Source organism: Phalacrocorax carbo, chromosome 10 (assembly GCF_963921805.1).
Source record: "Phalacrocorax carbo chromosome 10, bPhaCar2.1, whole genome shotgun sequence".
NCBI lineage: Eukaryota > Metazoa > Chordata > Aves > Suliformes > Phalacrocoracidae > Phalacrocorax > Phalacrocorax carbo.
Window position 1 is genome coordinate 3261680 of NC_087522.1, and position 26121 is coordinate 3287800.

Sequence of the window (26121 nt, forward strand, 5' to 3'; positions counted from 1 at the left end):
TTGTTGACAAGGTGGAGGTTGGGAGAAGCTTTATCTTTGCTTTTAGCTTTACAGTATTTCTCTTGGTTTCCCTTTACAGATTATGAGACTAGATAGCAAAAGCATACTAATATACTTACACAAATGTCTGCATCAACAGTCAGCAATATTCACACGCCCTAATGTACTCTCCAGAATTATACAAGCTTTACAGCACGGAGATCTTCAGGGCCAACAGAGTCATTAAGGCAAAGCTTTGGGGGAAAGGATTTTAATGAAAACTATCATGCTTCACCATTTCACTTTCCACAGTTCTAAAGGACTGTTAGAGATGAGATGGAAATATCTGCAAGGAAATGGGGAAAAATGTCCTTATTTGCCAGGGTGCCTAGCCTGCAGCACTGAGGGATGACGGTACATCAGCCAAGAGATCTTTTTCCATCTTGAGTTCTCTCACACTACACAGGCTACCAATACTGCTTTTATTTTTTCATAAAAGATAAGTTTCGGACACAAACACCAGCAACTCTACAAGAAAAACCTTTCTGGCTCAACATCAAATACAAAAGACAATTCTTATACACACTCTCAGATACAAGCCTACAGACATGCTTGAGAAGCTAGAGAAGAGCAGTAGTTTGAGCATTGCAGTGTTTACAGCCAGCGCTGTACAGTGCAGCTAATTCACCATTTTGAAGAAACTGAGCAAAAAAGGGTCCACTGACTTATCCAATATTGCACGTTTAGTAACTGACAGAAGGGGGAAAAGATCCCTCACGCACAGTCCCCACACATTAGCCACTGGAAGTTACTTGTTCCCCTAGTGACCTGTCCTGGAGAAACTATTAAGCTCCTTCAGCCAGCTCAGGCTTCGTTTCTTCTCCACGAAAGCATCAAAAATGAGGTCTTATAGCCAAACACAATCTTTTCAAGTAAGGGGAATGCGTTTTCAAAATCTGCAATCCCCACCCACTGCACCTAGCAAGGAACAAAAGTAAAAGGCGCTTATACCAACACACTGAGAGACGAAACATCTCATTTGGCTGTGTTGGTAAAAAGGCTGTTACTCTCTCCCAAACTTTATTTATATTTGAAGGTTAATAAGACATGTTAAATATTTAGCAAAGAGGGTGGTTGTACATTTTTAATAGGCAAATCTCATGCTATAGATTGCAAATCTAAATGCCTCTGATCTCCTCTTCAAAGGCTCGGAGGAATGAAAGATAATTCTACCAGAATACACGGTATAGCAACCGCATCATAAAACTGCTGTAGGAGAGGATCTCCCAGGAGCTAAGCATAACTTAATTCTTTTTACATGTTTTACTGAATTCATATTTTCAGAACAAAAGAAAGGTATCGTTATAGAACAAAAGAAAACGATGGATACAATCTTTCACTTTAAATAATGAAAAGCATCTTTTCCATTAAATTTAGAAGGCACAAGAATAACCCTGCATTTATGTAACAGATTAAACGTCTGGATTTTGATGAAAACTCCTTCCTCGTTTCCTAGGATAAAGGACAAAGCTGTACAGTTTTCCATTATCAGAAGCAGTTTAGCACAGCTGTTCTGTAAGGTGCTGGTTTGCTTTCCTATACTCAATTAGACCATACAAGAAACATTAAAACTTCAAAAAGATAGAGATCATAAAAACTAAACAACCATCTGTATTTTTGCTGATAGATAATTAAGTCCAGGAGAGTCTACAACAGAGGAAAAACCTGAAAAAAAAAGCCTGAGATTTCTAAAGCGTCTTAGTTACATGCTTATGGGGGAGGAGAAAAAAACATTAAGAAATCATTACCTCAAAAGCAATCCTGCAAATAGAGATACACAGCAAAGTCATAGGCAGGCAAATGAGAGTATCCAGTAAATCAACTTTGTACGGAAAGAAAAACGAAACTTGCTTCTTGACATCTAGTCCCCCATCAAAATTCTTAAAATGTCCAAGGAACAACAATTCAGAAACACACCCTGGATTGCTCAATCCTCGCTGGGAGGAATAGTTCGAAGCCTCTGGTAGCATTTAACATGACAAACAATAGTTACATGCACTAATTAAAGTTAAGAGCTGATTTAGAAATAACCCTGTGGAACAAACCAAAGGTGTGCTCAGCATACCTTAGTGACTATTGCTTCAGCCCATCAGCATTAAGTTAAAACCAACAATATTTCAAGCTATCTCCTAAATCAAGAATTTTTATTGTAGTCAGAGATCTATAGACCTCAAAAGAAAAAAATGTTGGTTTTGTGATAACGGTATACGTATTCTTTTAAAAACTCGCACTGAATCAACGCTCAAGCATGGTTATTACAGAAAGACTAAGATGTTTGTTATTTTACTGCTTATTAAGAGAAGATAAAAATTCTCATACCTGGAAAGCTTCATGCAATTTTTTTAAACTCTGCACCCTAAAAATATTTCCTTTTGAAAAAAATAGTTTTCCCTGCTCTTCTTCATAGCTTTATATGAACAGAGATTTTCTTCATCCTAGCTTCGTTTGTCCTGCTACCTCCTACTGCCTTCCACAGAAAGTGTCTGTACATGTCAGGGGTACTGACACCATTCACGTATTTATAATTTGAGAAGGGCTTTGGGACACAGGACATGACAAACTTAGGATTCTTAAAACTGGTGCTCAATCGATTCACCACACTGGCTCAGTTACAGTCCTTCACACACTATAAGCATTCATTTAAAGAAAAGATTTTCCTTCAGAATTAGACCACAACCACTGACATTCCAGCCAAAGCAGCTTTCATCAGATCATTACTTATATTAAGAAGGATTTAGTGCCAAATCAGGCCCCTTCCTAACATGACAGGGAGTTCCCCCAAGCAGCGGGATAAAGAATTCATTCTTCCCACATCACTATTTTTTTTAAAGAATGAAATATAGTATTTAGTACCAATACTTGCATACCAAATGCTGATCGTATAAATATTTAAATGCTGACATATTCAAAGAGTTACTCCTCTAAGAACTGCTGAGCAAGCAATAAAGGAAATTAAATACCAATATTCTTCCTAAAATAAAAAAGCAGCAATATAAAGACAGTATCTAGCAAAGTGACCCAGGAAATACAAAGTATTTCCAATTCTTTCTTGAATTATACTTAACAAAAAAAACAACCCTTAACAAAACAAATTTCCAAGCACTCTTTTTAAAACCAGAAACAACAACAAAATCCATTAACAATCTCCCTCCCGAGAATGGGGGTCTATCACATCAAACATTGGAACATGTTCACAAAAGCAGCTTGACAATACTACCTTCGGGAACTGACAGTAAACAACTGCTATTTAAATTGATTTACGTCAACACACACATCCTCTCCAAAACAAATGTTTAACCAGTCATTTGAAGAGACATTAGTGCCACCAAGCAGACCTGCAGAGACTCAGCCATTGCAAAAGCCCCTTGCAGTCAGCGTATTAATCCTCCTAGCAGGCACCATTTACTCTCACATCTAACAGCAAATCAGAAGAAAAATCTCTCAAAAGGAAGAGAAACATTTTATGTCGTTTTGCTTGTACTTACAGCCATGGTAAGACGCTGGGGATCCACCAGACTTTCCATATTCTTGCTCTGAGTAGCTGGTGGATAGGTTGGGCTGACTGGAGCCGCGGCCGAAGGTGATCTGATTGCTACCCACTCCAGTAGCCACCTGAGCCATGCGTTCTTTGGTCTTCAGGGCTTGGGCCCTCTCTGTCTTGAGTCGCTCATCATCCTTCAGAAGAGACACCAGCTGCTTCGATTTCTCCCTCACATTGATGCCCTGGTCTTTACCGTCTCGATCAATATACTGGAAATCTTTCAATGTCTGGATAGCAAAAATATTCTCTTTACACTGCTGCGCCACCCTCTCGGAACCAGTTTTAATCAGGTAATCTAACAGAGTAAGGGCCTTGTATACGTGTCGCCAGTTCTTGCCATGGTCATTCAGTCGTTTCCAGATCATGCTCATAATTTCAGAAAAGGCCACAACATTGTAAGTCAGATCTGCTATTTCAGTCATTAATGAACTGGAGGGACCCCAGGGGTCATTAGAGGTCGCTTCCCGAACTTTTATTTCGGCCTCTGAATAATTGTTCACAATGTTCTTCATCTGCCGTCTAATAGACGAAGTCGTCATTTTTATTTCCCTTTTTAACTAGACAGATTCCAGAACACAAACAAAAGAGGGCTATATCTGCTCTTCTATGAACGTTTCTGAACTGCGAAGGCTCCGTATCAGTGGCTTATTTGTAACACGTTCCACTACAACCATTTCCTCTCTTCAAGAGAATGACACGAGAAAATGAAAATCATGACCTGAGTAAGGAAAGAAAACAAAGCACGTTAGTTGTGTCTTGAATTATTCCTACATGGAAAGCAATCTACCTACGCTCTTGAGAAATTTTGCTAGAGTTAACTGATGGATTTTCTCCCAGAATTTCTTCAGGACATCTGATTTTGAAAACAACTTGCTCTTCTCACAATTAATATTAAACACCGAAGATTAAAAACCTGAACTGCTGAACAAGACAAAAGCCAGAAGACATCCATGCTGATGCAAATGCCAAATATTAAAAGCAAAACAAAGTCCAAGAAACAACTTACAGATTTAGTTTCCAACAAGGTAAAACCTACCTAGAATTTTTATTTACAGAAATTACAATGCCAGCTTGTAGAGCTGAGATGAAACTACGTTAGGAATCCCATGCTTAGCAGCCATGAGCTTCCCTCGAACAGTGGACAACTGCAGTCTGCTACCACTGCCATAGGAATCTGCACACAGAGAGGATGAGCCAGTGTCCTAAAAATTAACCAACTTTTTTCTGAAATCTCAGGTAAGTTTAAAGCACCATCAGTCTCAGGGCAGAGATCTCAAACAGTGCTCTGCATTCAGTTGAGGCCTAGGGAAGAGGAATGAGCACCAGAACAACGCACTCCAACTCAAGGTGATCTTTAATGCTAAGCAGATTAGAGGGGAAATTTTTTTTCAAATGCATTTGCTTTGCACATTTGACAACACTTGTCAGATCTACACTTTCTGCCTCGTGTGTCTTTCACACAGCACAGAAGACTTTTTAATTAAATGAAAATGGAATTGTAAAACCCAAATGACTGGCAAAAAAACCGAAGGACAAGCTCTGGAAATGGAAAGCTGTTTCAGTTATTTATTTAAGGTCACTGTTTCAAGTAAACAGAGGCCTATTAAGCTTTAGAATACATTACTTAATGTAAAAGCAAAATCTGCTAGTTTAGTCAACACTGTTAGAATAGCCTTTGATATTCACCAGTTGCATGAACACTCAGCACTAACAGAACCTGCCACCTTCATGGAGCTTGCACATTCAAGATGTCCTCTAACATTTCTCCAAACACTTCAAAGAAGCAACAGCATCACTTAGAAAGGACAGGAGAGAGCAGCAATGCACAAATTTCGAGCCTAACGTTGTTATCATTCTTCAAATTACTATTGTGGCATTTAGAAGAAAAGCAGAATTAAGTGTCAGCTTGGACAACGTTCAGCTCTGTAATGACTTTCTCAGCAGAAAGGCATACACCCTTCCTAGAAGAACCATTCTGGGCAAGTTAAACTACCGCAAAACAGTCTAATGAGATACTGTATTTTATCTTGTTCCACTGAAGTTCATTTTTGGCAGAATAAAAAACTATTATGGAAAATTAACTTCAAATGAGACCAACACTAAACTTCAGGTAAACTGCATCATCCTGGTGTTCTCCCCATTATTTAAACCCAGCTGTAGAATAACGTTGATCTGCTGTCAGACGGCTAGCAGCCACAGGAATAAAAAGAGGCATCTCCTCCTGAGGCATTTACAGGTTTGTGAATTATAAATCCAGCATCTCAAAAGGATCCCATATAAACATTCCCAGGTGCTCACGACTGCTGCTTCACTCCAAAAGTTAACACTGTCCAAATCTGCTGGCTCGTCTGCCCTTGTGATCCCTCTCCAGTGCATTACCCTCAAAAGGTGAGGCACCATAAAATAGACGAAAAAAACAACCACACCACCACCACCCACAAACACAACTTATTTAACCTAAACCGTTTCTCTTTGTCAGTAATAGATTAAGGCAAGTTCGTTCACAGACAAAGCTGAAACAAGTTATCCAAGGAGGTGGCAGCATCTGGTAGAAAGATGGTCACAAAGAACTAAGAGCAGACTGCAGGCAATAACCTCTTCAGCTGGTAAAACTGGAGCCAGCAGAGAATACAAGTGCCAGCCTAATCATGAACACAACTATACTGATGATATGGATCCCAGAGCAGAAGAATTTGAACCCCCCACGATGGCTGAGCTTGTCACCCAACGAGAAAAACAGTAAAAAACATGAAAAACCGAAAACGTGAGAACTACGCAACCTCCTAAACCAGTTCAATAAAAAGCCCACCAAGCCTAACATCCGCAGGCACAAATCCTCAGAAGTATGAGAAAGGAACATACACACTCCCTTGCCTTAGATTATCAGCAGTTTAGGCACCTTCGATGCAAGCTGTGGCGGAGGCTCTCCAGCCAGCAATGGGCACACCGCGTCTGTACCAACCCCTTCTCAGAAGCCACTTGTATTTCCTGTTTCACCCTCAGCAAGTACGCAACAGTGGTGCAGTGACCACACAACACAAACAAGTACTTCAGCTCAGTTTAAACTCGGACACTTATTCCCCAAGCTGTAGACAGGGGGCACACTTTTTAAGAAAGTCACCTTCACCTTCTTTATGTCACTCCGGATTTTATAGAAATTGGCCATCTCCTTCCAAACTGATGGCCTCGTGAAATCCAGTCCCTCTCTTCAGAAGCTGCTCCACATCCCCAGTCATCCCTGATGGCTCTCCATGCATCTGTTACGCTTCCATTTCTTGATACACACAGTTCCAAGCACTCCACACTTCAGATTTGGCAGTAACAAAAGTTTATATCACAGCGCAGTCATGTACTGTTTAGCGATTCCCATTCTTTATCAAAAACTTCCTAAAAGTCTACTTGCCTTTTGGTAGTTGTGCCTCTACTTGCCCACGTGAAACCAGGGTCATTTCTTCTCCCTCTGCAAATGCAATGAGGCTATTTAATCTGCCGTTTTATCACTCAGCAGATCTCAGTCTTTCTCCCTTCAACTCAAGACTTGTTTCAAATTTGACTAATTTGGTTCACTTTGGCCACCTTATTATTTAGAAACAATCTGGAAAAGAAAGTATTTGCAAGAGCACTGATCTCTGGCAGGACACTTCACCGGGAATAACCCTTCACTGTGAGAACCAACCATTTACTCCTAACCCCGTTTCCTGTCTTTTAACCCACTGTAAATCTATGAAAAACATCCTTGCCTTATGAGAGGTTTTTTTCCCTTTAAAGTCCAGGGATGAAAGGCCTTACGAAAATATTTTTAAAAGTCAAGCGCGCTATACAAGCAAACACCTCACCTATGTGCACCTTCCCAAAGGAAAAAAACAAGTTTATTACTTGTTACAACTGCAGAAGCTTTTGAAAAAATCACTTTAGTACCACACATATTTGGAAAGGTAAATTTTACAGTACAGGGGAACGCCTACTAGCCCTAAGTAACACCAACCTCGGCCTATGAAATAAATACCTGAAGAACTGATCATAAGCAGGCACACGGACAATCAGGGGCCAATTTCACATGCCACGCCAAGCTAACTGAAAGCCAGCACCAAACCCAGTGGCCTCCCAACCCTCCAACCACTTCCCCTTTCTCTTGCATCAAATCTAGCAATTACACAACAGCACAGTAAAACTAATCAACTTAAAGTCTCACAGAAAATTAGCTTTTTAGCACTGGTTTGTATTGTCAGATCAGTGAGCTCATCAGGGTGCACAGCGACACAGCCACAAGCTTTGCTGCAAGGCAGATGGTGAGAAGAGTAAAAACAACCCAATTCAACCCCGGCCTTGCTTTTCAAGGAGCTGATTAAACATAACATAAAGCTGTCAAACTCCAAATAACAGCACCAGAAAGTGAAGAGCCTTTATTACTGCCCACTACGCCACACGCACTAAGGAACCCATGCACCTGGTTTCAGAGAAGAAACCAAACGAACAAAGGCAGGACCCAAGGCCCCGCTGTGCTCTCCACACAGGCTGTAAGCTATAAGTGAAGGAAAAATATTTGTGGTTTTGCTGTAAAGCACGGGCAAGAAGCAGAATAAAAATTATAGCCTCAACGAGCGCAGCAGTGGTTTGGAGCGAACCCCATATTTGGGAAATGCTTGGGTTTCTGTTTAGGATTTATTAGCTGAATTACCAAAGCTGCACCCCAACAGCAAGAGAGCTCGGAGAGCGCCCGTGTGCAGGAGCCCCAGTTTATGGCAGCCCCATTCCCCAAACTGGAAGCTTTGCCAGCGTGAAGCTTCTGATGAAGGCTACTAGCAAAGAGTAAATCTGGAGTCCTGCTTTGGAAAAAATGAACATAGAACAAACATTTCGAGAAGAGAACACACTGGATTAAGTGGAATGAGCATTTTTCACTCTTCCAGAAAACTATTTTTCTGTTATTCTGTAACAGATTTGAAATCCATCAACTCATTACTGCCGGCCTGATTCTTTACCCTCACATCTTTGATTCATGAAAACAAAGGCATTTAACGAGAATCATGTTAACGTCTTTTTTTTTTCCTTTTCTTGATGGAAAGACATGTCTTCTAACCCTATTCTACTTTTAACCCGCTGAAGACCATTTATTCTAAACTCCATTTTACTCTATTAAAAACGCAAAGGATGAATGGGGTAGAAAGATGATGGATTTTTTTATCCCCCCCATCTAGTTGTACCAACATTCAAGATAACTATTTTGGCAGTAGCAGTAACCCTCACTGAGAGCTCTGCTTGCCTTTCAGTATCTGCTTTACAAACTCTCTGCTTCTACACCACACATTTTACTTGATCACTACAGGTTGTAGAACACCGTAACAGCCTATCTTATGGGTAAAGAGATCAAAAAGCCAAATATCCCTGCTGCATAAAAGCGAGAAACCATTTCTAATACACGATCAAATATTTACATAGAAAGTTTACTTTTTTTTTTTCCAGAGACCACAGTGAAATGACTTCTCACAACAAACCACAAGGAAGTGCAACGCACTTGCAACTTCAGCAAAAGTCTGGGTTTGCATTTTTAACAGCATTTTAACAGCAAAGAAAGCAGAAAGCAAGACTAGTTGATTAAAGCTGCTATTACTTGCTAACAGCAGGAAAAAGTCGATCAGCTTGACCACATTTCTCTAAAAGGTTAAGTAGGGAGGGAAAGAGGGAGTTGTTAGTCTTGTTCACTTTAGGTGAGCCTTCCTCATTTTCTCTCCCCTGGTCCTTACAAGCCATTTTCTCTGTTTTATACGTAGCTTGTCAAATTTAAATAGACAGAAAAGGAAACATGCAATTCTGTAGACAAGAAGGTGAAGCTTACCTGTGCTATCAAGAGTAACCTGGAGGGGAATACTTCATTTCCTCTTTCCAGTTCCAAAAGTTACACAAAAACCCCCAAAGAATTCTCACGGTGCTTTTTTAGATACAATGTGCAGACAGAAAGGAATTCTTGACTGCACTTCTCAACAGCTCTCTCTCTCTCAAGAGATTAAATTCAGTAGATGGAATCTACATGAGGAAACCATCTTTAATTTGCTAAGACTAACACAGAAATGAGGCCAAGCCACAAAGTCCTCAATAAACTTAGTTCAAAGAAACAGCCATACAAATCCACCTATATACAGGCTTTCAGCAGAATCCTTTCAGATCTCTGGAATGTAAAACTCAAACCAGGGTTTGTCTGCACTGATAAAATGCCCTTCATATCAACCCTGAAGGTAAATATATACATAGCCCAGATAAGTATGGGCCGGAAATATATTAAAAGCCTGTAATAGCAAGTGGGCAATAAAAAGTGTAAAAATTAACATTAAACACAAGACATTTGCCAGAAATTTGCATAAAATTTTGATTAACAGTATTACAGACAACAAACACAAGTCAGATTAGACATTTACTGTCGGTAATATGCATAAAAAGTGAATTTTTAAAAACAGTTGTTAATTCAGTCATTCTGTGATTTCGAGACGGTCTCTACGGACATCAATCTCCATAAAAATATCCTCCCTTTCGTGAAATACATGGAAAGCTAACTACAAGTTTTCATCCAAAGATTCATACTGTAATTACACAACGATATTTTTCTGGTCACCACTAGAAAATAACACGCAAACAGCTCAGACAGGTTCCCTCGTTCAGCTCACAGGACAGTCCTCAACAGCCATGCTGGCAACCAAGAGACCAGAACACTGCGATACGGGGGGCATAGGTGGGCCGTCTCAAGCCGGCCGTGCTGCTGAATACTCTCTATTACAAAAGCACATCCTCAGTGACAATGGATCCAAACAGCACCATCCAGGATATCTGCACTACAGTTTCACAGGAAAGTGAAATAGAAAGCCTTGAAGAGCCACCAAGAGCCTCTCCTACCCAAGACATGCTGAAGCAGCTGCTCTGAGAAGTTCCAACATGTCATAAAGCCGAAGCGTGTGCCTCACCTCTAAGGTGCGAGTACACACAAACAGATAGAGGCCTGCTCTCCTCGCTGTCAGGACAGAATGATAGAGGCAGGCGATCCCTGGGGACCTGTATTCCAGGATAAACCGGAGAACCCAGGGCCTGGAATGTGCTGCTTGCCAGTCTGCAAAGAATCAGGCTAAAAGGAAAGTGTTGCCAGATGCTGACTGAGAATCCCCCCAGACAGACAGAGACACCACACCTGCACAGAGCAAAAAGCACACGCTCAAACACAACCCCCATCGTGACAATCAGCCAGCTTCTATTTACGGCAAAGAAGAAGGATTCCCATTGCCTGACATGGTAAATTCGCATCCTAGCTTTCTTGTGACAGCTTATTATGTCTACAAATCCAAACCCACTGTGCTTTTAGAAAGGCTCGTTTTCCACAAGCAGGAACCAGAAATCTTTGACAAAAAAAAAAAAAAAAAAGGAGCACAAGCCTTTATTTAAAATTCAGGAATATAATAATCCAGAAAAAAATGATCGCAAAGACATTTTTCTTACACTGGATCCCACACTGCCAGAGGAATTTTCAAACTTAGTTAATTCTCTGTCACATTCCCCCCTGCTCCTTATTCATAAATAATTCCTACAGAACAACTGGATGACCAGAGGATACCATTATGCTGCCTACGGTATAATATCCTACTGTAATACAAACATTGTTCCCAAAACCAAACAGGAAGAGGGACAACTGTACATTGCGGTCACTTGGAAAAGAGTACTAAGAGAAGCGAAGAAGCTTGGCACTATACATAAAAGCCAACAAGTAGCACACTTATTAGCTCTCTCACGCTATTGTACGGCAGAGAAAACAGCAATTCATGTGCATAAAACAGTAAAATGAAGACACTGAAATTACCATCAATGCCCTTCCTCAACCTTCAAAATTATTGAGGAAATGAGGTACAAATACAGATTGGCAAATGGTTTGAAGAACAGGGTTAGCTCCAGAAGAAAGGTTTAATTTCCACTTTTTACAGCTTAAATGCTTGTCTTCTTCAGTGTAAATTCTGAGAAGAGGAAATGGTTCAAAATTAAAAGTTTTGGAAGCTTTCCACTCCCTTTTACAAATGAGAGAACAAGGTCAGCTTTCACAAGACAGCAGGTGGCCAAATTATTTCTTTAAATAAAGAGTTAATGCTGAAAGATAATTCTCCTTCAAAGTTATGCATATTCATGAATCCCAAGGTTAGACTCTACACTGATTTTACAGTCAGGCCTCAGACTCACAGAGAAAAACTGACTCCAGCTTGTGTTGCCATTTAGCTGTAAAATAGATTTACTGATGCAAATTTGCTTAAGTTTTCTCTGTAACACCTTTTCTTACTACGTGTCTACTTAAATTACCCGGGCAGCATTTGAGCTCAATGGAGAACTTATCTCATTACTCACAGAGTCTGCAGAAAGCAGGGGCAAGGACCAGAAATCCAGCTTTCACCTGGCAGCCGAGAACATGGCAGCACTACCTGGGCACTTCGGGACCTGCCAAGCCAGAGCTGCTGGTGCTTCGACATTTGCAGTTACATTTGACTTTGCAGCCCATAACGCAGCTGGAATTATCGACAGCGTGGGAAGCAGCTGAAAAATAGGCTCTGAAGCACTGTGAAAGGAGACGGACTCTGTAAGAGCCACACAGATCACCGCAAACGATCCAAATCCGACCTACACTGAGGATCTAATTTTAGGATTACAAGCTTTGACAACATCTCTTTAAAAATAACACATTCCTCCTCCTCTGTTTTGGTCAAGTGTCATCGACAGCACTACCTGCATTTTACACAGCAGAGCTCAGTTTATTTTTCACTCTATATTAATACAGCAAGTACCTGGTAGGTAATGAATAACAGAATATTGCAGAATCACAAAACAGCGTAAGGTCAAGCTAATACACACTGAACCAGAAATTCTAAATGCAAATTAATCCAACACGGCAGTGAAAATACCTACCCAAACTCTCAAAAGGAATTTGTTCTCTGGGGATTACCTACTTGAATAAAAGCACTTTGTCTTTTATTCTCACAAATAGAGAAGAAAAAAAGTAATCCCTCAATGTGTGCCTTAACAGAAAGGTAACAATCTGCAATAAATTCAGTTTCCCAGGTATACTTGAGTAGTGTTTTCAACTGAATTAAGGACAGTGGGAGACAATTCTCTCCCTCCACATTTTCATATTGGAAGGGAGGAAGATATCTCATATTCTTGCCAGCGGAGGTACCTTAGAATCTACTACTGATTAGAAGAATCCAGCCTTGCCACTTAGGCTGCTTACTGTGACAGGCGACTGCCAAAGGGAAGCCATTATATCTTCTCTCCCAACAGCTCAGAGCCCTAAAAGATCAGCTTGAACACAGCAGGAACTGCATATAATGCAGCCTAGAAACCTGCAAGACCACAAAATATTAGCTACATTCTTTAACCCATCGGGTTTTCTTACACAACTGCAATTTTTAAAATTCACAACTGTCAAGAACTACTATACCCATATATAGCTGTGCTCACACATCAGACTTGGTATTTCAAGAAGGTACCTGCTACATACAATTACCCAATGATTTCATTAATTAAATTCAGTTTGCACTTTATTACTATGAACCAGACGTCACCACGAGCAGTTTCTCCTATCCACCTACACACCACAGACATGCAACCACATTAATAAACTCAGTAGGCCAAAGGCAAATGCTCACCATGACAAAGACTAGGGTGAAAAAAAAAAGAAACAGTTTAACTCTCCATTTTACTATTGCTAGAAGCTGGGAGACTAATGCTTTTTCTTTACGACATGAATTTCTAATGAAAAGGAACAGCGCAAGATCTGCAAAGCCATATCTGTCCATACATCTAACACAGTTAAAATTGTTAAGTGTATTGGCTGCTAGCACAAACTACCTGCCTGTAAAGAAACTGGAGGTTGATTTAATAACCTACCTCCATTCATCAATGCCCATTCACGGCATAAAACTTCAAGTGCCACCCCTCACAGCCGCCACTGATGCACACTCATCTTGAAAAGTCAACACATGGCCTTAATTCAACTATCGTAACTGGTAACAACTAACATAAGTTTACTTTAACCCTCAGAAATTAAACTACATGCAGTTGTATGCTCATAACTAATTAAGTTGCTATAAAATCGTAGAGCAGGGAACATATATCCTAAGATCCTCGGTGCTCCCCACTGGAGGAACATTTTGGCCAAAACCCAGGGTTTTACACTAGGCTCCACTGTTCAGCAGTCAGCCTCAGAGAGGAACCGAGGATGTGGCTTCGCATTACACTTTATTCTCAGCTGGCTGAGGGCTGCTACTGAAGGCAGCATCCTGCTCCTACCTGCTCTGCCTTCGCAAACCACCTCCCTGCCCCTCACGCAGATCCCGAGATAGAATCGGTTCAGTGCGCTGATCTGACAAACCGGGGGAGGCGGGGGGGGGAAGATGGATAGCTGGGTTTTCTGACAGATCAGGTCACCAACCCAATTAATCCCCAAGGTCATTCTGATTACTTTAAAGTACACCACAAATACGGGAAGTAACACGCATTTCAACAGTGACCTACAGTTATATTTCACAAAGTAAAATGTAAAGCTGCAGCTTGGAAGCTCAAATTGGTTTAGACCTGGGGCTTGCCTTCAGCAGGTAACAGTGCAAGAACTGCAAACGGTGGGTTTTCTGGGAAATGCCTTTTACCACCCATCTGCTCGTAACACTGAGACTCACATTCACTTTGTTTCATGTTGAAAACAGCCACAGAAAAGAAGAAAATCCAGTCCTCTTTCAAAATTGGCTAAAATCTTAATATCTTGGCCCCACCCTTTATACACACTGATTTTAGCCACCTGTCCTGCAGCATTTGCTGTTCCGCTTTCCCTCTTATTCCTCCACATCTTTATCTTTCATACTGTACACACCACAGTTTCCAAAATCTTTTCCAAACCACCCAGCTCTTTTCTCTCTTCCTAACAGAGGTGTCTAACGTACCCAGCATCACCGCCTCGGCGGGCAGAGCAATTCCATCCAGCGGAGCGCTGCCGGGCAGAAACTGTGGGCAGCCAGAGGAGAGGGCACAACCCTGCCATCAGCAGCCTGGGTTTAGACTGGGTTATGCTGACCATGAAACAGCATTCAAAAATACTGATAGTCACTTTGGTTTACTTCTGTGCTGCCCCAGTTCCTGATTTTGAGCTATATCCTTAAGTTCATCTTGGAGAGAAATGAATCACTAAAAGACCAAAAACCAAAAAAAATCAGCACATTTGCTATAAGGATTTTTCCTCATTATGCTACTTAAAACTTTCCAAGTCCTTCATTCAGGCACTAATAAGAATCATCCCTATTCACAAATGCAAAGATTTGTTGTTGTTATTTTGTTGTTTCTTGTGGAATTGGGGGGAAAAAATCTGGCTTGAAGATGCCAGTGAATCCCATGTTCTCCCATGCAGATACACAGAAATTTTCAGCTGTCATCATAAGAATTCCTCAAGTTTTCTGAATCTATCCTTCAGCAGTAATATTCTACCTACTCCCTTATCTATTCTGGATATTTAGATGGAAAATTATTTGAGTGGGAGTTAGCCTGCTCTTCTCAAAGAGGATGATAAAGACTTGTTACTAAAAAGCATCTGTGCCTGTTCCATTATTAAAGGTCATTTTCTTCCAGTCGGCTCTTGCAGAGAACACGTTATACCCTCTTAGCTCTGACACTCTGCAACCAGCAACTCTGTGTCTGTCCTCAGGACTCCATATACCCTGTAAAGAGTCCAAAGGTAGAAGACAGTACCTACCGCGTGTAATCCAAAACCCAAGCCCTGGATATTTCTGAAGCAGGTGATTATAGATTGAGACATACAAAAAGAAAAACACCAAGTAAATCCCCTGTGTGCTACTACTACTACTGACTGTACCTCCCATAGCTGCCTGGTATCCCTGCACTGTTGATTATTCTTTTAACTACTGATTTAAGGCAAGTCATTACAAAATATTCTCTCTTTAGATTTTATAAACAGAACAAGAAAGTGACTTAAAAACTCACCCACACCAGAGCATTCCATCTAGTCCAAATGCACAGAAGAAATTCTAGCCCATTAACATCCATCAGCTAACAGAAGGGTAATGAATTCATCAATATTGCTAAAATGCGTGGGTACGGTATCATGCTGAATCACTTAGAAACTACATTTGCAGCAAGAAGAGCTCAAACAACCCGCCTTACACTGTCAGAAGCCATCTTTCTGAAGGAGGAAAAATTAATGTATTAAGATCACCCTCAATTTTGTTATCCCTCCTGACGAGGTTGGTAGTGTCTCTACACACCGGTATTTGCATGCCAATCAAATAACAGCTGATGTTGCTCCCCTCTGGACAGCATCTTCCCTAGCCAAGCCACCTGTGCAATTGCAAAAGCTTTCATTGCTCATTTTTTTTGCAAACTACATAAGAACATGGCTTTTCCCTGCTTGTTAACATCCCGGTCAAGTATTTTAAGTCTTAAATTGAGTTTTCAATTTGCAAAGAAAAAAACAAACCACCCAAAACCAAAAAAGCCCAGCACATTGTTCCCTCAACACCAGGTTACTGCAAATGTTAGTGCCACAGACTTGACACTGATTTTTTTCTTTTTCTGTTTACAAGTCTATGGAAGGACCATTATCTTCCTCCAGCAAGAAGTACTCCTAACAGTGAGAAGTTCTACACATAAGAATAGCTAAAAACTACCAAAATCAGTCAGTCTGAAGAGAAAAAACACTGTGAACTAACAGGAAAGTGTAACTACCAAAAAAAGCCCACACCTGAGGCTGGGACTATGGGCATAAAGGGCGAGGTGGGTGAAAGGGGAGGGAAGAAACTGTATTATGGAGTGCAATGGTATTAAGTTATTGTTCTCATAACAGTGAAAGGAAAAGGCATTTGTTTTGTAAAATAAAAATTAAAAATCAGACTTAACAATATAGAGAAACAAAATTATCCTTAAAAGGTAGATTAGAAACCACTTTGCTTGTTTTGCCTTGTTTGGGTATGCCAAGCCTGGTCTTCTCTGCTTTGCTGCAGTTTTAAAAATGATAGTAAGTACATCCCACTTTTGTTTACACTTTCAGTTATAATGGTACCTACTCTAATTAAGTCCAAGAATAAAAAGGTTTCTGTTAAGGTAGCCTTTATAAACCGAGTACAATTAATTCAACTCTCAATACCTTCGCTTCCTTAATACAGATAATGTCTTAGAATACATACACTTACACATGTGTCTACATATCCTTAACTCCCACGGCTTAATTCAATTAATACTATTAAATCTTTAATGCTTAGCTTCAAAGGCTTTTTTTAAATTTTTAATAGCTCTCATAGGTTAGCATGAATGTTTTAAGTCTTTCTACTATATTTTAAACAAACCTCTCTTTTCTTTCCACTTTGATGTTTGCCTTTCTGACAACCCTACACTCTGAAGCTCCTGGAACTTTGTAACTTTGTTTTCGGTGAAATGATGACATTACAAACTCCAAAAGCTATGTTAATCACTGAGCTGTAATCAGGGATTTTTCCTCTCACCTGCCCTCTGGGCTGGGAGTTAGCAACAGAACCGCTTTAATCAAAACAATGTAGAAACCCATGAGGAGAGAGGATGCAACCAGGAGGGAGGGGCTCATATTTGCATCTGTTCAGCATGCAAGCAGCAGGCGGGGCTTAATTCTCTTTTACTCTGGTTTGCCATGAAAAGGAGAAAATGCAAAAGTCACCATATTTTATTAAAATAGTTAAAATAGGAGTGGAGTTTTGACAAAGTCTACTGTGGCTTCAGGGAAGCACAAGCCTCGTGGCGTTTAAAGACACATCCATTTCACAGGCACTGAACGCATTTTTAATGGTAAAACTTTGCCTAGCCCAACAGCATTACCACTATGGATTTGATCCGCTAAAGCTCCAGTTTATATATACATGCATCTACACAGATGCACACACATATACCTCTAACTTACCCGTTCTGCTACCCAGTAAAAGCTCCACTGTGAGCACGTTGTGCTAATACCATTTCCAGGGGCAGGAAAGGGTACTACCGTACTATATACACTACCCAAGTAGACCAAAAATAAAAGAAAAAAGATGGAAAATCTGGCTCCGTTCCAAGGCATCCAGACACAATTTTGTGCCGACACGTACATAACAAAAGTATTTCTGCATTCAGGATGTTCAAGCATGTTTCTTCCATTCACACCTGGAAAGCTAACTACCATAAAGCGATGTGCCGCGTTCAGCATCGACTGTAAGGAAGCGACCAGTCCCAGACCAACAGGTCCCTCGCAGGTTCTGTGGGAAGTACGCACTTAAATACTTCGCTTGATCTAGACCATAAACTGCAGAACAGAAAACCTCTCATAAAGCATATTAAGAGTATAATGAAGACAACCAACAAAACTACCCTGCTGTTCTTCACCCCTTCAACATTTCAGCAGCTTGCAATGTAAGCAGAGTTGCCACCATGCAGGGCACTCCCCAGCGTTACACATCCCCAGTCACACAACATGTTCTGTTTTTTAAAGCCGATGTAAACACACTCTCGGAGGCATCATATGTTCATATAATTGTGAAATTAAATATACGCAGGCGCTATTAGTTGGCAGATAGACACCAAAATGTCAATTATACTATTCAGTGTGCTTAAACCAGCAAGCTCGGCAAAAGGAGATTATTCACTAGGTAGTCAAACGTAAAAAAAAAAAAGCCAGACATTTCAGTCTGTCTCAGTGTTTCACAAAGGGGTCAGTGATTTGTAAATTTTAAATGCAATACTTAAGCAGTTTTGCAGACCAAAAAAGCCCTCACATCCTTTGATGATATACCTCAGTGCTTCTCTGCAATAAAACAGCTTAGAAGTGATTTTGCTGTCGCACAAGCTTTTACACTTCAGCTTCTCTAAAATTTCAGAATTCTGAAAGCCAAGTAAAACCAATTATAAACATTCCTGTATTTTACTTCTTTATTAACTCTTCCTAAGAGAACCAGTAAACATAGATACAAATATCTTTCAGAGGAGTCACACAGGTACAAACCTTTTAAAATCTTCAGGAAGCAGCTGATTTGCTGAAAAAGTATGAAAAAACATAAGTTGCATAATTATAGTCTGTTGCAATGACCATCTACATACTACTCGGAACAGGAAGAAATTTCTGCTTTAAAAATACACATAAGAAAGTTGTAGAGAGTCTCAAAAATTACAATTACAATATCAAATATCAATTGCTGATCTGCATTTGCATACTTCGAAGAAAAGTACTTGGTGTCACCTATGCTATTTATCTAAAAACATTCCGTCAGAGGCACTATCTTTACTTGCTGAGGAACACTCTCCTAAATTAGTAGACAAAGTTTAACTTAATGAACTCTGCTCAACAACAGCAGCAAAAAAATAGTAACACTTCTCATCAGTAATAAGCATTCCAAGCCTTCAAAAAATAAAAAAATCACTGCAAGAAGCAATCATAAAACCATGCAATAAGCCAGTATGGGCTCAAAAGGCAAATACTTCATTAGATAACAGAATAGATGCGAGTCTTATGCTTTCAAACAGTCATTATAGAAAGTTTTTTATCAAATTATTAAATACCTGGGCAGGGGCATTTTAAAGATTCACCAGATCTTCCCTGGATCTGAATCCTGCTGGAAACACACAATTTAGCTCTCTCTCTAAATAGATACTACTCTTCACACTCTAGCAATGTCACAAAATGGTAGGGCGTTCCACTGATTAATTAGCTGACTGAATAATTAAAAACACTGAATTTCTGTTTTTCAAATAATAATTCAAGTGTTTCCTTTAGATATACCACATGACATAGCACATTCTGCTTGACCATCCATCAGAGAACAGGCAAGCGTGTTAAAATAATTCTATTTAGAACTGAAGGATAAGGATTAATTTATGATCTTTAATTTTTGCCTGATTTCATAGGGTTAGACCAAACACCTATGCCTTATTGCCTTTGTCACAAGCCTCATCCCTGTCCAAACAGAGCTGAAAGTTAGTAGAAAGGCAGTTGTAGGTGCAATTGGGTCAACAGATTTGGCTGAAGAAATCCTCACTGCTAAAAGGAAACAAAAATAAATAAAGAGAATGACAAAATCAAAATGCTGCTTGGGGCCTGCTCACCCAGGCAGCAACACACAACCAGCCACTTGAGAACAGATTCCCTACCTACAAGGAAAGATGTCTGAGGGAGCCTTTTGTGCCTGCATCTCAGGGGAGGCAGTTGCCTTTAAACATACTTTGTTTTGCCTTTCCCTAAGGAGTATTAGAACTGTATATTGGTTATTTTAGCAGGTTTTGTCCACGAGGTCCTACAAAGGTCTTATTTGTGAACTGCACAACCCTTACACCAGTGAGCAATTACTCATGCAATTAGTCCCAATGAAGTCAGAAGAACCATTTGAGAAAGAAATTGCTTGCCAACCTAAGGGTTGCACAATCAGAAAAAAAAAAATTATAACAAACCCATGGAGGGGGGTAAATTGCATCTGACAAAAACTACAATCAAGAAATAGCTGGTGACAGATTGTTATTTAAGTACATGGAAGTGATTTAAACAGTCAGGAGCAGTTGTAATAAGATTATACGATTCTCTATTAAGATTCTTAAAATGTCTTTGTTCTACCAAAGCTATGATAAGACCGTTGCCCTCGTAAAGGTTCAGAAACTACACTAAATGGATATTAAGTCCAGAAATTAATATGATTTCAAAGTGAGCAAAGAAAAAACTGTAAATGAACATCCCTGACATCATTAGCACCTTTCTCGCCCATGCTGACGCTCTTAATTAGCATGGGTACAACGTATATTGCAGTATTTCTCAGTGGCAAAACTCCACCAAAGAGAACAGACCCAACAAACACAGAGCTCACTGCTTTGGTTTCTGCTTTTTAAATAATGAAAACCAGTGGTTTGATTTTGGAAGATGTTGCATTATGTAAGCGACATCTTCAGAACTGCAGGAAAGTCTCTGTAAGGTTATACTGCAGGGAGATGAAATCAACGTCTGGCTGTCGAATTTCTCTAGAGAAACAGACGTGGCATTTTAGCCGTGACCCCCAGACTCCACCATCTATAAGTAGCCACTTCTAGAATGACAGGCCCAAAAACTGACCATAACTACTGCTACACTGAAAAACAGACAATGCAAGCGAGTCTTCCGATTTCTGTCTTGAAGGACAGACATAAAACATCTCTAGGTAAGGTGCCTGGTATGTTTTTAAACTAATAAGCAGCTTTGAACTTTGAAAAAAATATATTACTTAATTTGTTAAAGTACTGTTTATTAAGTGCTGCACTGTAAGCATAAAAGAGCAAATGATTTACAGATTAATATTTTACTGTAAGGGATAAGAACAGAAATTTCCATTGGAAAAGAACATCCACCGAACACTGGGTCTAAAGGTGATCAAATCCGAGCCATAGGAAACATGTACGTGACCCAGCCAGGGAGAAGAACCAGGACTGCTATTCAAGTAAGCACTAAAACAGATGTATACATGTACAAAGTACAAGGTAATTATGAGGGCAAGAAAGAAGGAGGAGATAGAAGTCTAAAAGATAAAAGACAAGTTTGTACCATGCCTACAGAAGCAGACTACATTCAAGTGTTCTCCTGTCTGGGTGACTCTCCAAAACTATTCTACTTCTCATGCCTTGTACATTTAGTATTTGTCATACAGTTACACGACAGGAGAGCCAGCAACTGTAGACAACATTAGTAAAACAGCACTTGGAGGAAAGACGGGAGCAGTCAGCAACGGGAAAGAAAACTGCAGAGGCCTCACGCAAAAATTTCGACTAATTAGCTTAGGCAGCTCGGGGAGCTAAACTCCTAACTGTGGACGTAGAATTATCACTTGAAAACAAATTGCATGCATCAGGACAAAGAAACATACCAAGTCTGAGATTCTTTAGAACTTTACCCAGCCACTTCCACCATAAAACTTAGATAAGGGGAGCCTCCAACGCAGAGGTGTATCCAGTTCTGGGCTGGGACTGGTTTTACCCAGTCACACTGCTGGAGCCAGCTGCACTCACGCTGCCAGAGGGGACCTGTTCGTGCCTGAGCTCTCCTCTGCTCCGTACTCATGTTTCCCCACCTGGAAAGAGCTGGCTTTTTCAAGTCGGCATGCAAGCTGAGGCATAGGCAGTGTGAACAGACCAAGTCTGACCTTGAACACAAGCTCTAGGCACTTGTTAGAGGCATTTAGGTTAACAGCCGTGGTTGACATGAACACAGATACACTATTAACAATTAACGCAGTACAGGGCGTCGGTTCCGAGATCAATTTTTAAGTTCAATTTTTGTTAACAATACCATTTCACTAAGCATAGTGATTCAAAGCAGTATTTCGATACAAGAATGCACAACAGTGAATTACAAACCACATTCCGGTAAGCATGTCCAGTTGCCAGTGACATTGTAACTAGAAAACACAAAATACTTCTATATCAATTTTCTAATTAGTACAGTCATTCATATAAACTCCATTATTAGATATTTGTAAGTATGTAACTTGCTCGTAACTCTGAACATAGATACTACAGTTTGAAGGAAATCAGTCTCAGTGATTCAAGCTACTCTCTCCTTAAAATCTGCCTACAAGCCCTGGTTACCTACAAAACACACCTTAGAACTGTTTGATCCAACTATTTTGCCTTTTATCAATAGTTTCGAGCATTATCATAAAAATCAACCAAATCCCAAATTCGAAAACCAAAGACAAACCTGTTATTTGCAAAATGGTAAATAAGCAATACCATCTCTTCTGTAGCTTTCTACCTCCCGTGCCACTCACCAAGAGGCTCAACTGCGACAACCACCTAGTTCTGGATCCACCCTGAAGCTTACGGGCTCTGAATTCACTTATTCTGACATACAAGCATTCTAAATTTCCCCCCTCCCCCGCAGAACAGCAAAGCAATCCTGTAACAGCCACCTAAACTGATTAATTCTGGGATTTTTTATGGTCTACTATTCAGCACGTACCAGTATGTGACCAAACTGAAGTATACCCACGGTAGCGGACCTACAATCAGACCTAGCAGGTTCTATTCTAGAGGACAGCACACATGTTGTTCTCCTCCCCAGTATCTCATGCCTTCTTAATGAGCAGCCAGGCTACTGAAATACACAAAAAAAACCCGCTGTTCTTTGAAGCACTTAAGACAGCAGGATACTAGTACGTTTCGATACTTTCCCTGCACAGATCAGAGCAAGGCAAAGTGGAAAAAGAACATTACAGACATTCATACAAACCAGGCACCTTTCATTTTCTATTAGCAAGATCCCAAGAGACAATTTAGCGTTCTGCAAATATGGCACTGGAAGTCTGCAAAGTTGCTTCCTGAGTAGCAGTCATTAAATAAAGATTTTAGAATAACTTATAGTCTTCTAGACCAGGCAAAACCAACTGCCATTTCCCCATCCCACGTACGAGACCTAAGAAAAGCAAGATCAGGAATATCATAATTACACTGTAATATATTTTTCCTAAAACAGATCATAATGTAACTGTTTCTCTCTCAAAAAAAAACCAAACAAACAAACAAAAAAAACCCATCAATTTCTGTATCAAGAAAGACTATCAGCATTGTTATAAAGTCACTTATTAGGCCTTTGGCATTTCACAGCAGCGATCCAAGATTCGAGGCATCTTAAAAGCTCCAAGTTTTAAAGCAATCAAATGGCTGACAGCTGGAACAAAATTAGCATGATTAACCAGTTATGTAAATAATGATGCGGTCAGTACAAGCTGAATTAATCTATGCCCATTGCATTATACAGCACTGCTTGCACTGGACATCAGATGTTTGCCAACTACTCATTAAAAATGACTGTAGAAATAATGGACATGAAAAACAACATGAACATTACCATCCAGGCTACCTGACAGCCAGGTCTCAGATACCTCTTCTCCTACTAGGACAGGACCACCAGGTAACTCGCAGATAAGACTTTTCTTGCCCAAATATTATCCAACGCTCCTTAGCTCTGACCTAAGGAACAGGGCAATCATTGTTTTCTAAAGAGAGAGGTCCATCCTGTTAGTACCTCATTATATTTCATTTCTTAAAGGCAAATACCAGTTTTCATTTGTCAGCACATGTAAAAGTCAAGCTACCGTGTCAGAGAACCGTTGTCACAGCAGGATGACGTCATATAGTTGCTTTATGGCATCAAGGAAGTTACAATCAGCACCTGTGAGTCAAACTTCCTGAAGTATAACTTGCAGTCAATTTGGCCTTATCAGAATTCATCTTCAGGAATGCATACTCATGGTTAATTTGTACTTGATAATTTTTGGTAACATAGAGTTTCAAAGATAATCTTCCATATATTAAATAGTTAACTATCTTGCTCGTTTACCATTACCTCGAGTTTATAAAAGAAAATCTATCAAAAGGTTTGATTCTTCACAATAAACACTATGCATGAGTTTGTTCAAAAATAATATCTTGGCTCATTCTCAGGTACAAACATATTTAGAAGTACTTCCTAAAGAGACTGTATTTTGCTAAAGATATCATTGCCATATATTTATATTTCTGATAAAAAAATCATTCTAACACCCCATATTTTACAGCCTAACAATCCCATTTTCTATGACCTTGTCTCGCATAAAACACAGCAACACAATGGAATTATGCAAGAGTTCCGTATTACCATAAAACATTTACAGTATTTCAGTGGGGAGAATAATAAAACTTAATCTTGTGGCCTGATTTGCATTTTGAACTCCTAAAGTCAACCTCTACCGTCCATAACATCCACAACACACCTTAACAACCTGAATCAGTATTTTAGACCTCCTGTTGAAAATGGATGTATATCATTCAGGATATTTTCTTAGTAGGTTAAGAAAAAGAAACATGTCCAATTCACTTACATTTTAAATATAACTTAGCTTTTCAGATCAGTCATGATGCCATTCTTAGGAAGGGGGAGGGGGGAAGCATTACATGCCCCTTGGCCAAATAAAACTGAGATCAAACATTATCAATATGCCCTTAATGGCTTTAAAACAGGAAACCTCCATTGTGGGTAACCTGGGATAATTCTTGTTTCAATATACTTCACAACAATAATGCTTAATAGAATTGCAGCACGCTGACTACCCAAGACCAATCTGTAGCATCAAAGGTACTGCAGGTAAAGATTTAATATATATACACACACACACATATATATAGATATAAAAGAAAGAAAACCCTAGAAAAAAATAAACCTAAAAAATAATGAAAAGCATTACTACACAGCTTCCAAACCCACGATATTACTGAAAAAACGAATCCCACACCACCATAACTAATGTTAATAAGGCCGAGGCGAGGTGACGGTGAACCAAAGGCCCCCGCCGGGGATACCCCACCCCCCCCAGCCTGGGACCCGCCCCTCCCCCCCCATAAACGGGGACCCCCACCAAACAGGGACCCCCCTCCCCAGCCCAGGTGGCTCCCGGGGAGGCGGCTGGGCCCCACTGCCCGGCATGATAAGCCAGGCCCAAACTTTCGACCTGAGGCTAAAGCCCTCCTCGTCGGCTGCCGGCCCCGAGCGGGACGGAGCCCGCACCCCCAGGGCCGAAGGGCCGGGGCGATCGTGACCCGTGTGTCCCCGTCCCCCCGCGGCAGCACCGACCCGGCGGTGGCGGAGGCGCGCTCCCGGCCCCGCCGCCGGGCTGCCATGATGGGCAGTAACTGTTGCTGCCCACCCCATGGAGACAACAAAGGCCACCCCGGCCCCCCCGCCGGGGCTGCCCCGCCGTCCCTCCGTCCGTCCGTCCGTCCCCCCCACCCCAGCGCCCCCCGCCCCGCCCCGGCCCCGCGGCCCTCGCCGCCGCCCCAGCCCCGCAGCCGGCCGGCGGGCCCGCTCCCTCCCCACCGGAGCCCCGGAGCAGGGGGGAACACCCTTCCCGCGCCCACCCCGCACCCCGCTGCTGAAGGGAAAGGCGGGGGGAGGCTCTTCCGCCGCCGTCGCTCCGTCTGTCCGTCCGTCCGTCCCGCCCCGAGCACCCCGCGGCTCCCGGACTGACCTGGCGCTGCGTGCCGGAGGGTGCGGGAGGAGCGGGGAAGGGGCCGCGGGAGGAGCGGAGTGGGTGTCCCGGTGCCCGGCCGCCGCTGGCTGGGTTTGACACCCACACGCACCATCCAACATGGCGGCGACCTGGGGGAGGCGGCGGAGGAGGCGGAACCGGCCGCCGTGCGCGGCCCCGAGGCGCGGCCCCGGCCCGGGCGCGGCGAAGGGCGGGACGCGGCGGCGGGGGATGGGGACGGGGATACCGGCGGCCTCCGGGCGGACAGCGCTGGCCGTCTCCGCCGCCACAGCCCTCCAAGGGGACAGCGCTCCGTCCCCTCCCGCCGCCGCCAGCACGGCCATGGCGGGTCTCCTCACAGACAGGGCCGCCGCCCTCCCGGCCGAGGAGAGTGAGGGGCAGGCGACAGTGAGGGGCAAGGCAGGATCCACCACCCGGCTGCACCCCGGGAGAGGCCCACTGCCACACCTGATGGAGGGAATCATAGAATCACTAAGGTTGGAAAACACCTCT

The 26121-nt window shown here is 41.5% G+C and overlaps 1 protein-coding gene across 6 annotated transcripts in view; it reads right to left on the reverse strand.

Moving 5' to 3' along the window:
- Positions 1-25771, reverse strand: part of EPN2 (epsin 2) — a 46862-nt gene extending 21091 nt beyond the window's left edge. For 2 of the 6 annotated variants that reach the window (XM_064461426.1, XM_064461420.1), the window contains exons 1-2: positions 25609-25769; positions 3525-4298 (exon numbers count right to left, since the gene is read on the reverse strand). In XM_064461426.1, coding sequence (XP_064317496.1) covers positions 3525-4119 — 595 coding nt within the window. In that variant the 5' untranslated portion in view covers positions 4120-4298; positions 25609-25769. Of the gene's footprint in view, positions 1-3524; positions 4299-18599; positions 18619-23465; positions 23576-25608 lie in introns of those variants that run through there. The other 4 variants (XM_064461421.1, XM_064461425.1, XM_064461423.1 and 1 more) reach the window with 4 other exon arrangements.
- Between the last annotated feature and the right edge of the window lie 350 nt (positions 25772-26121).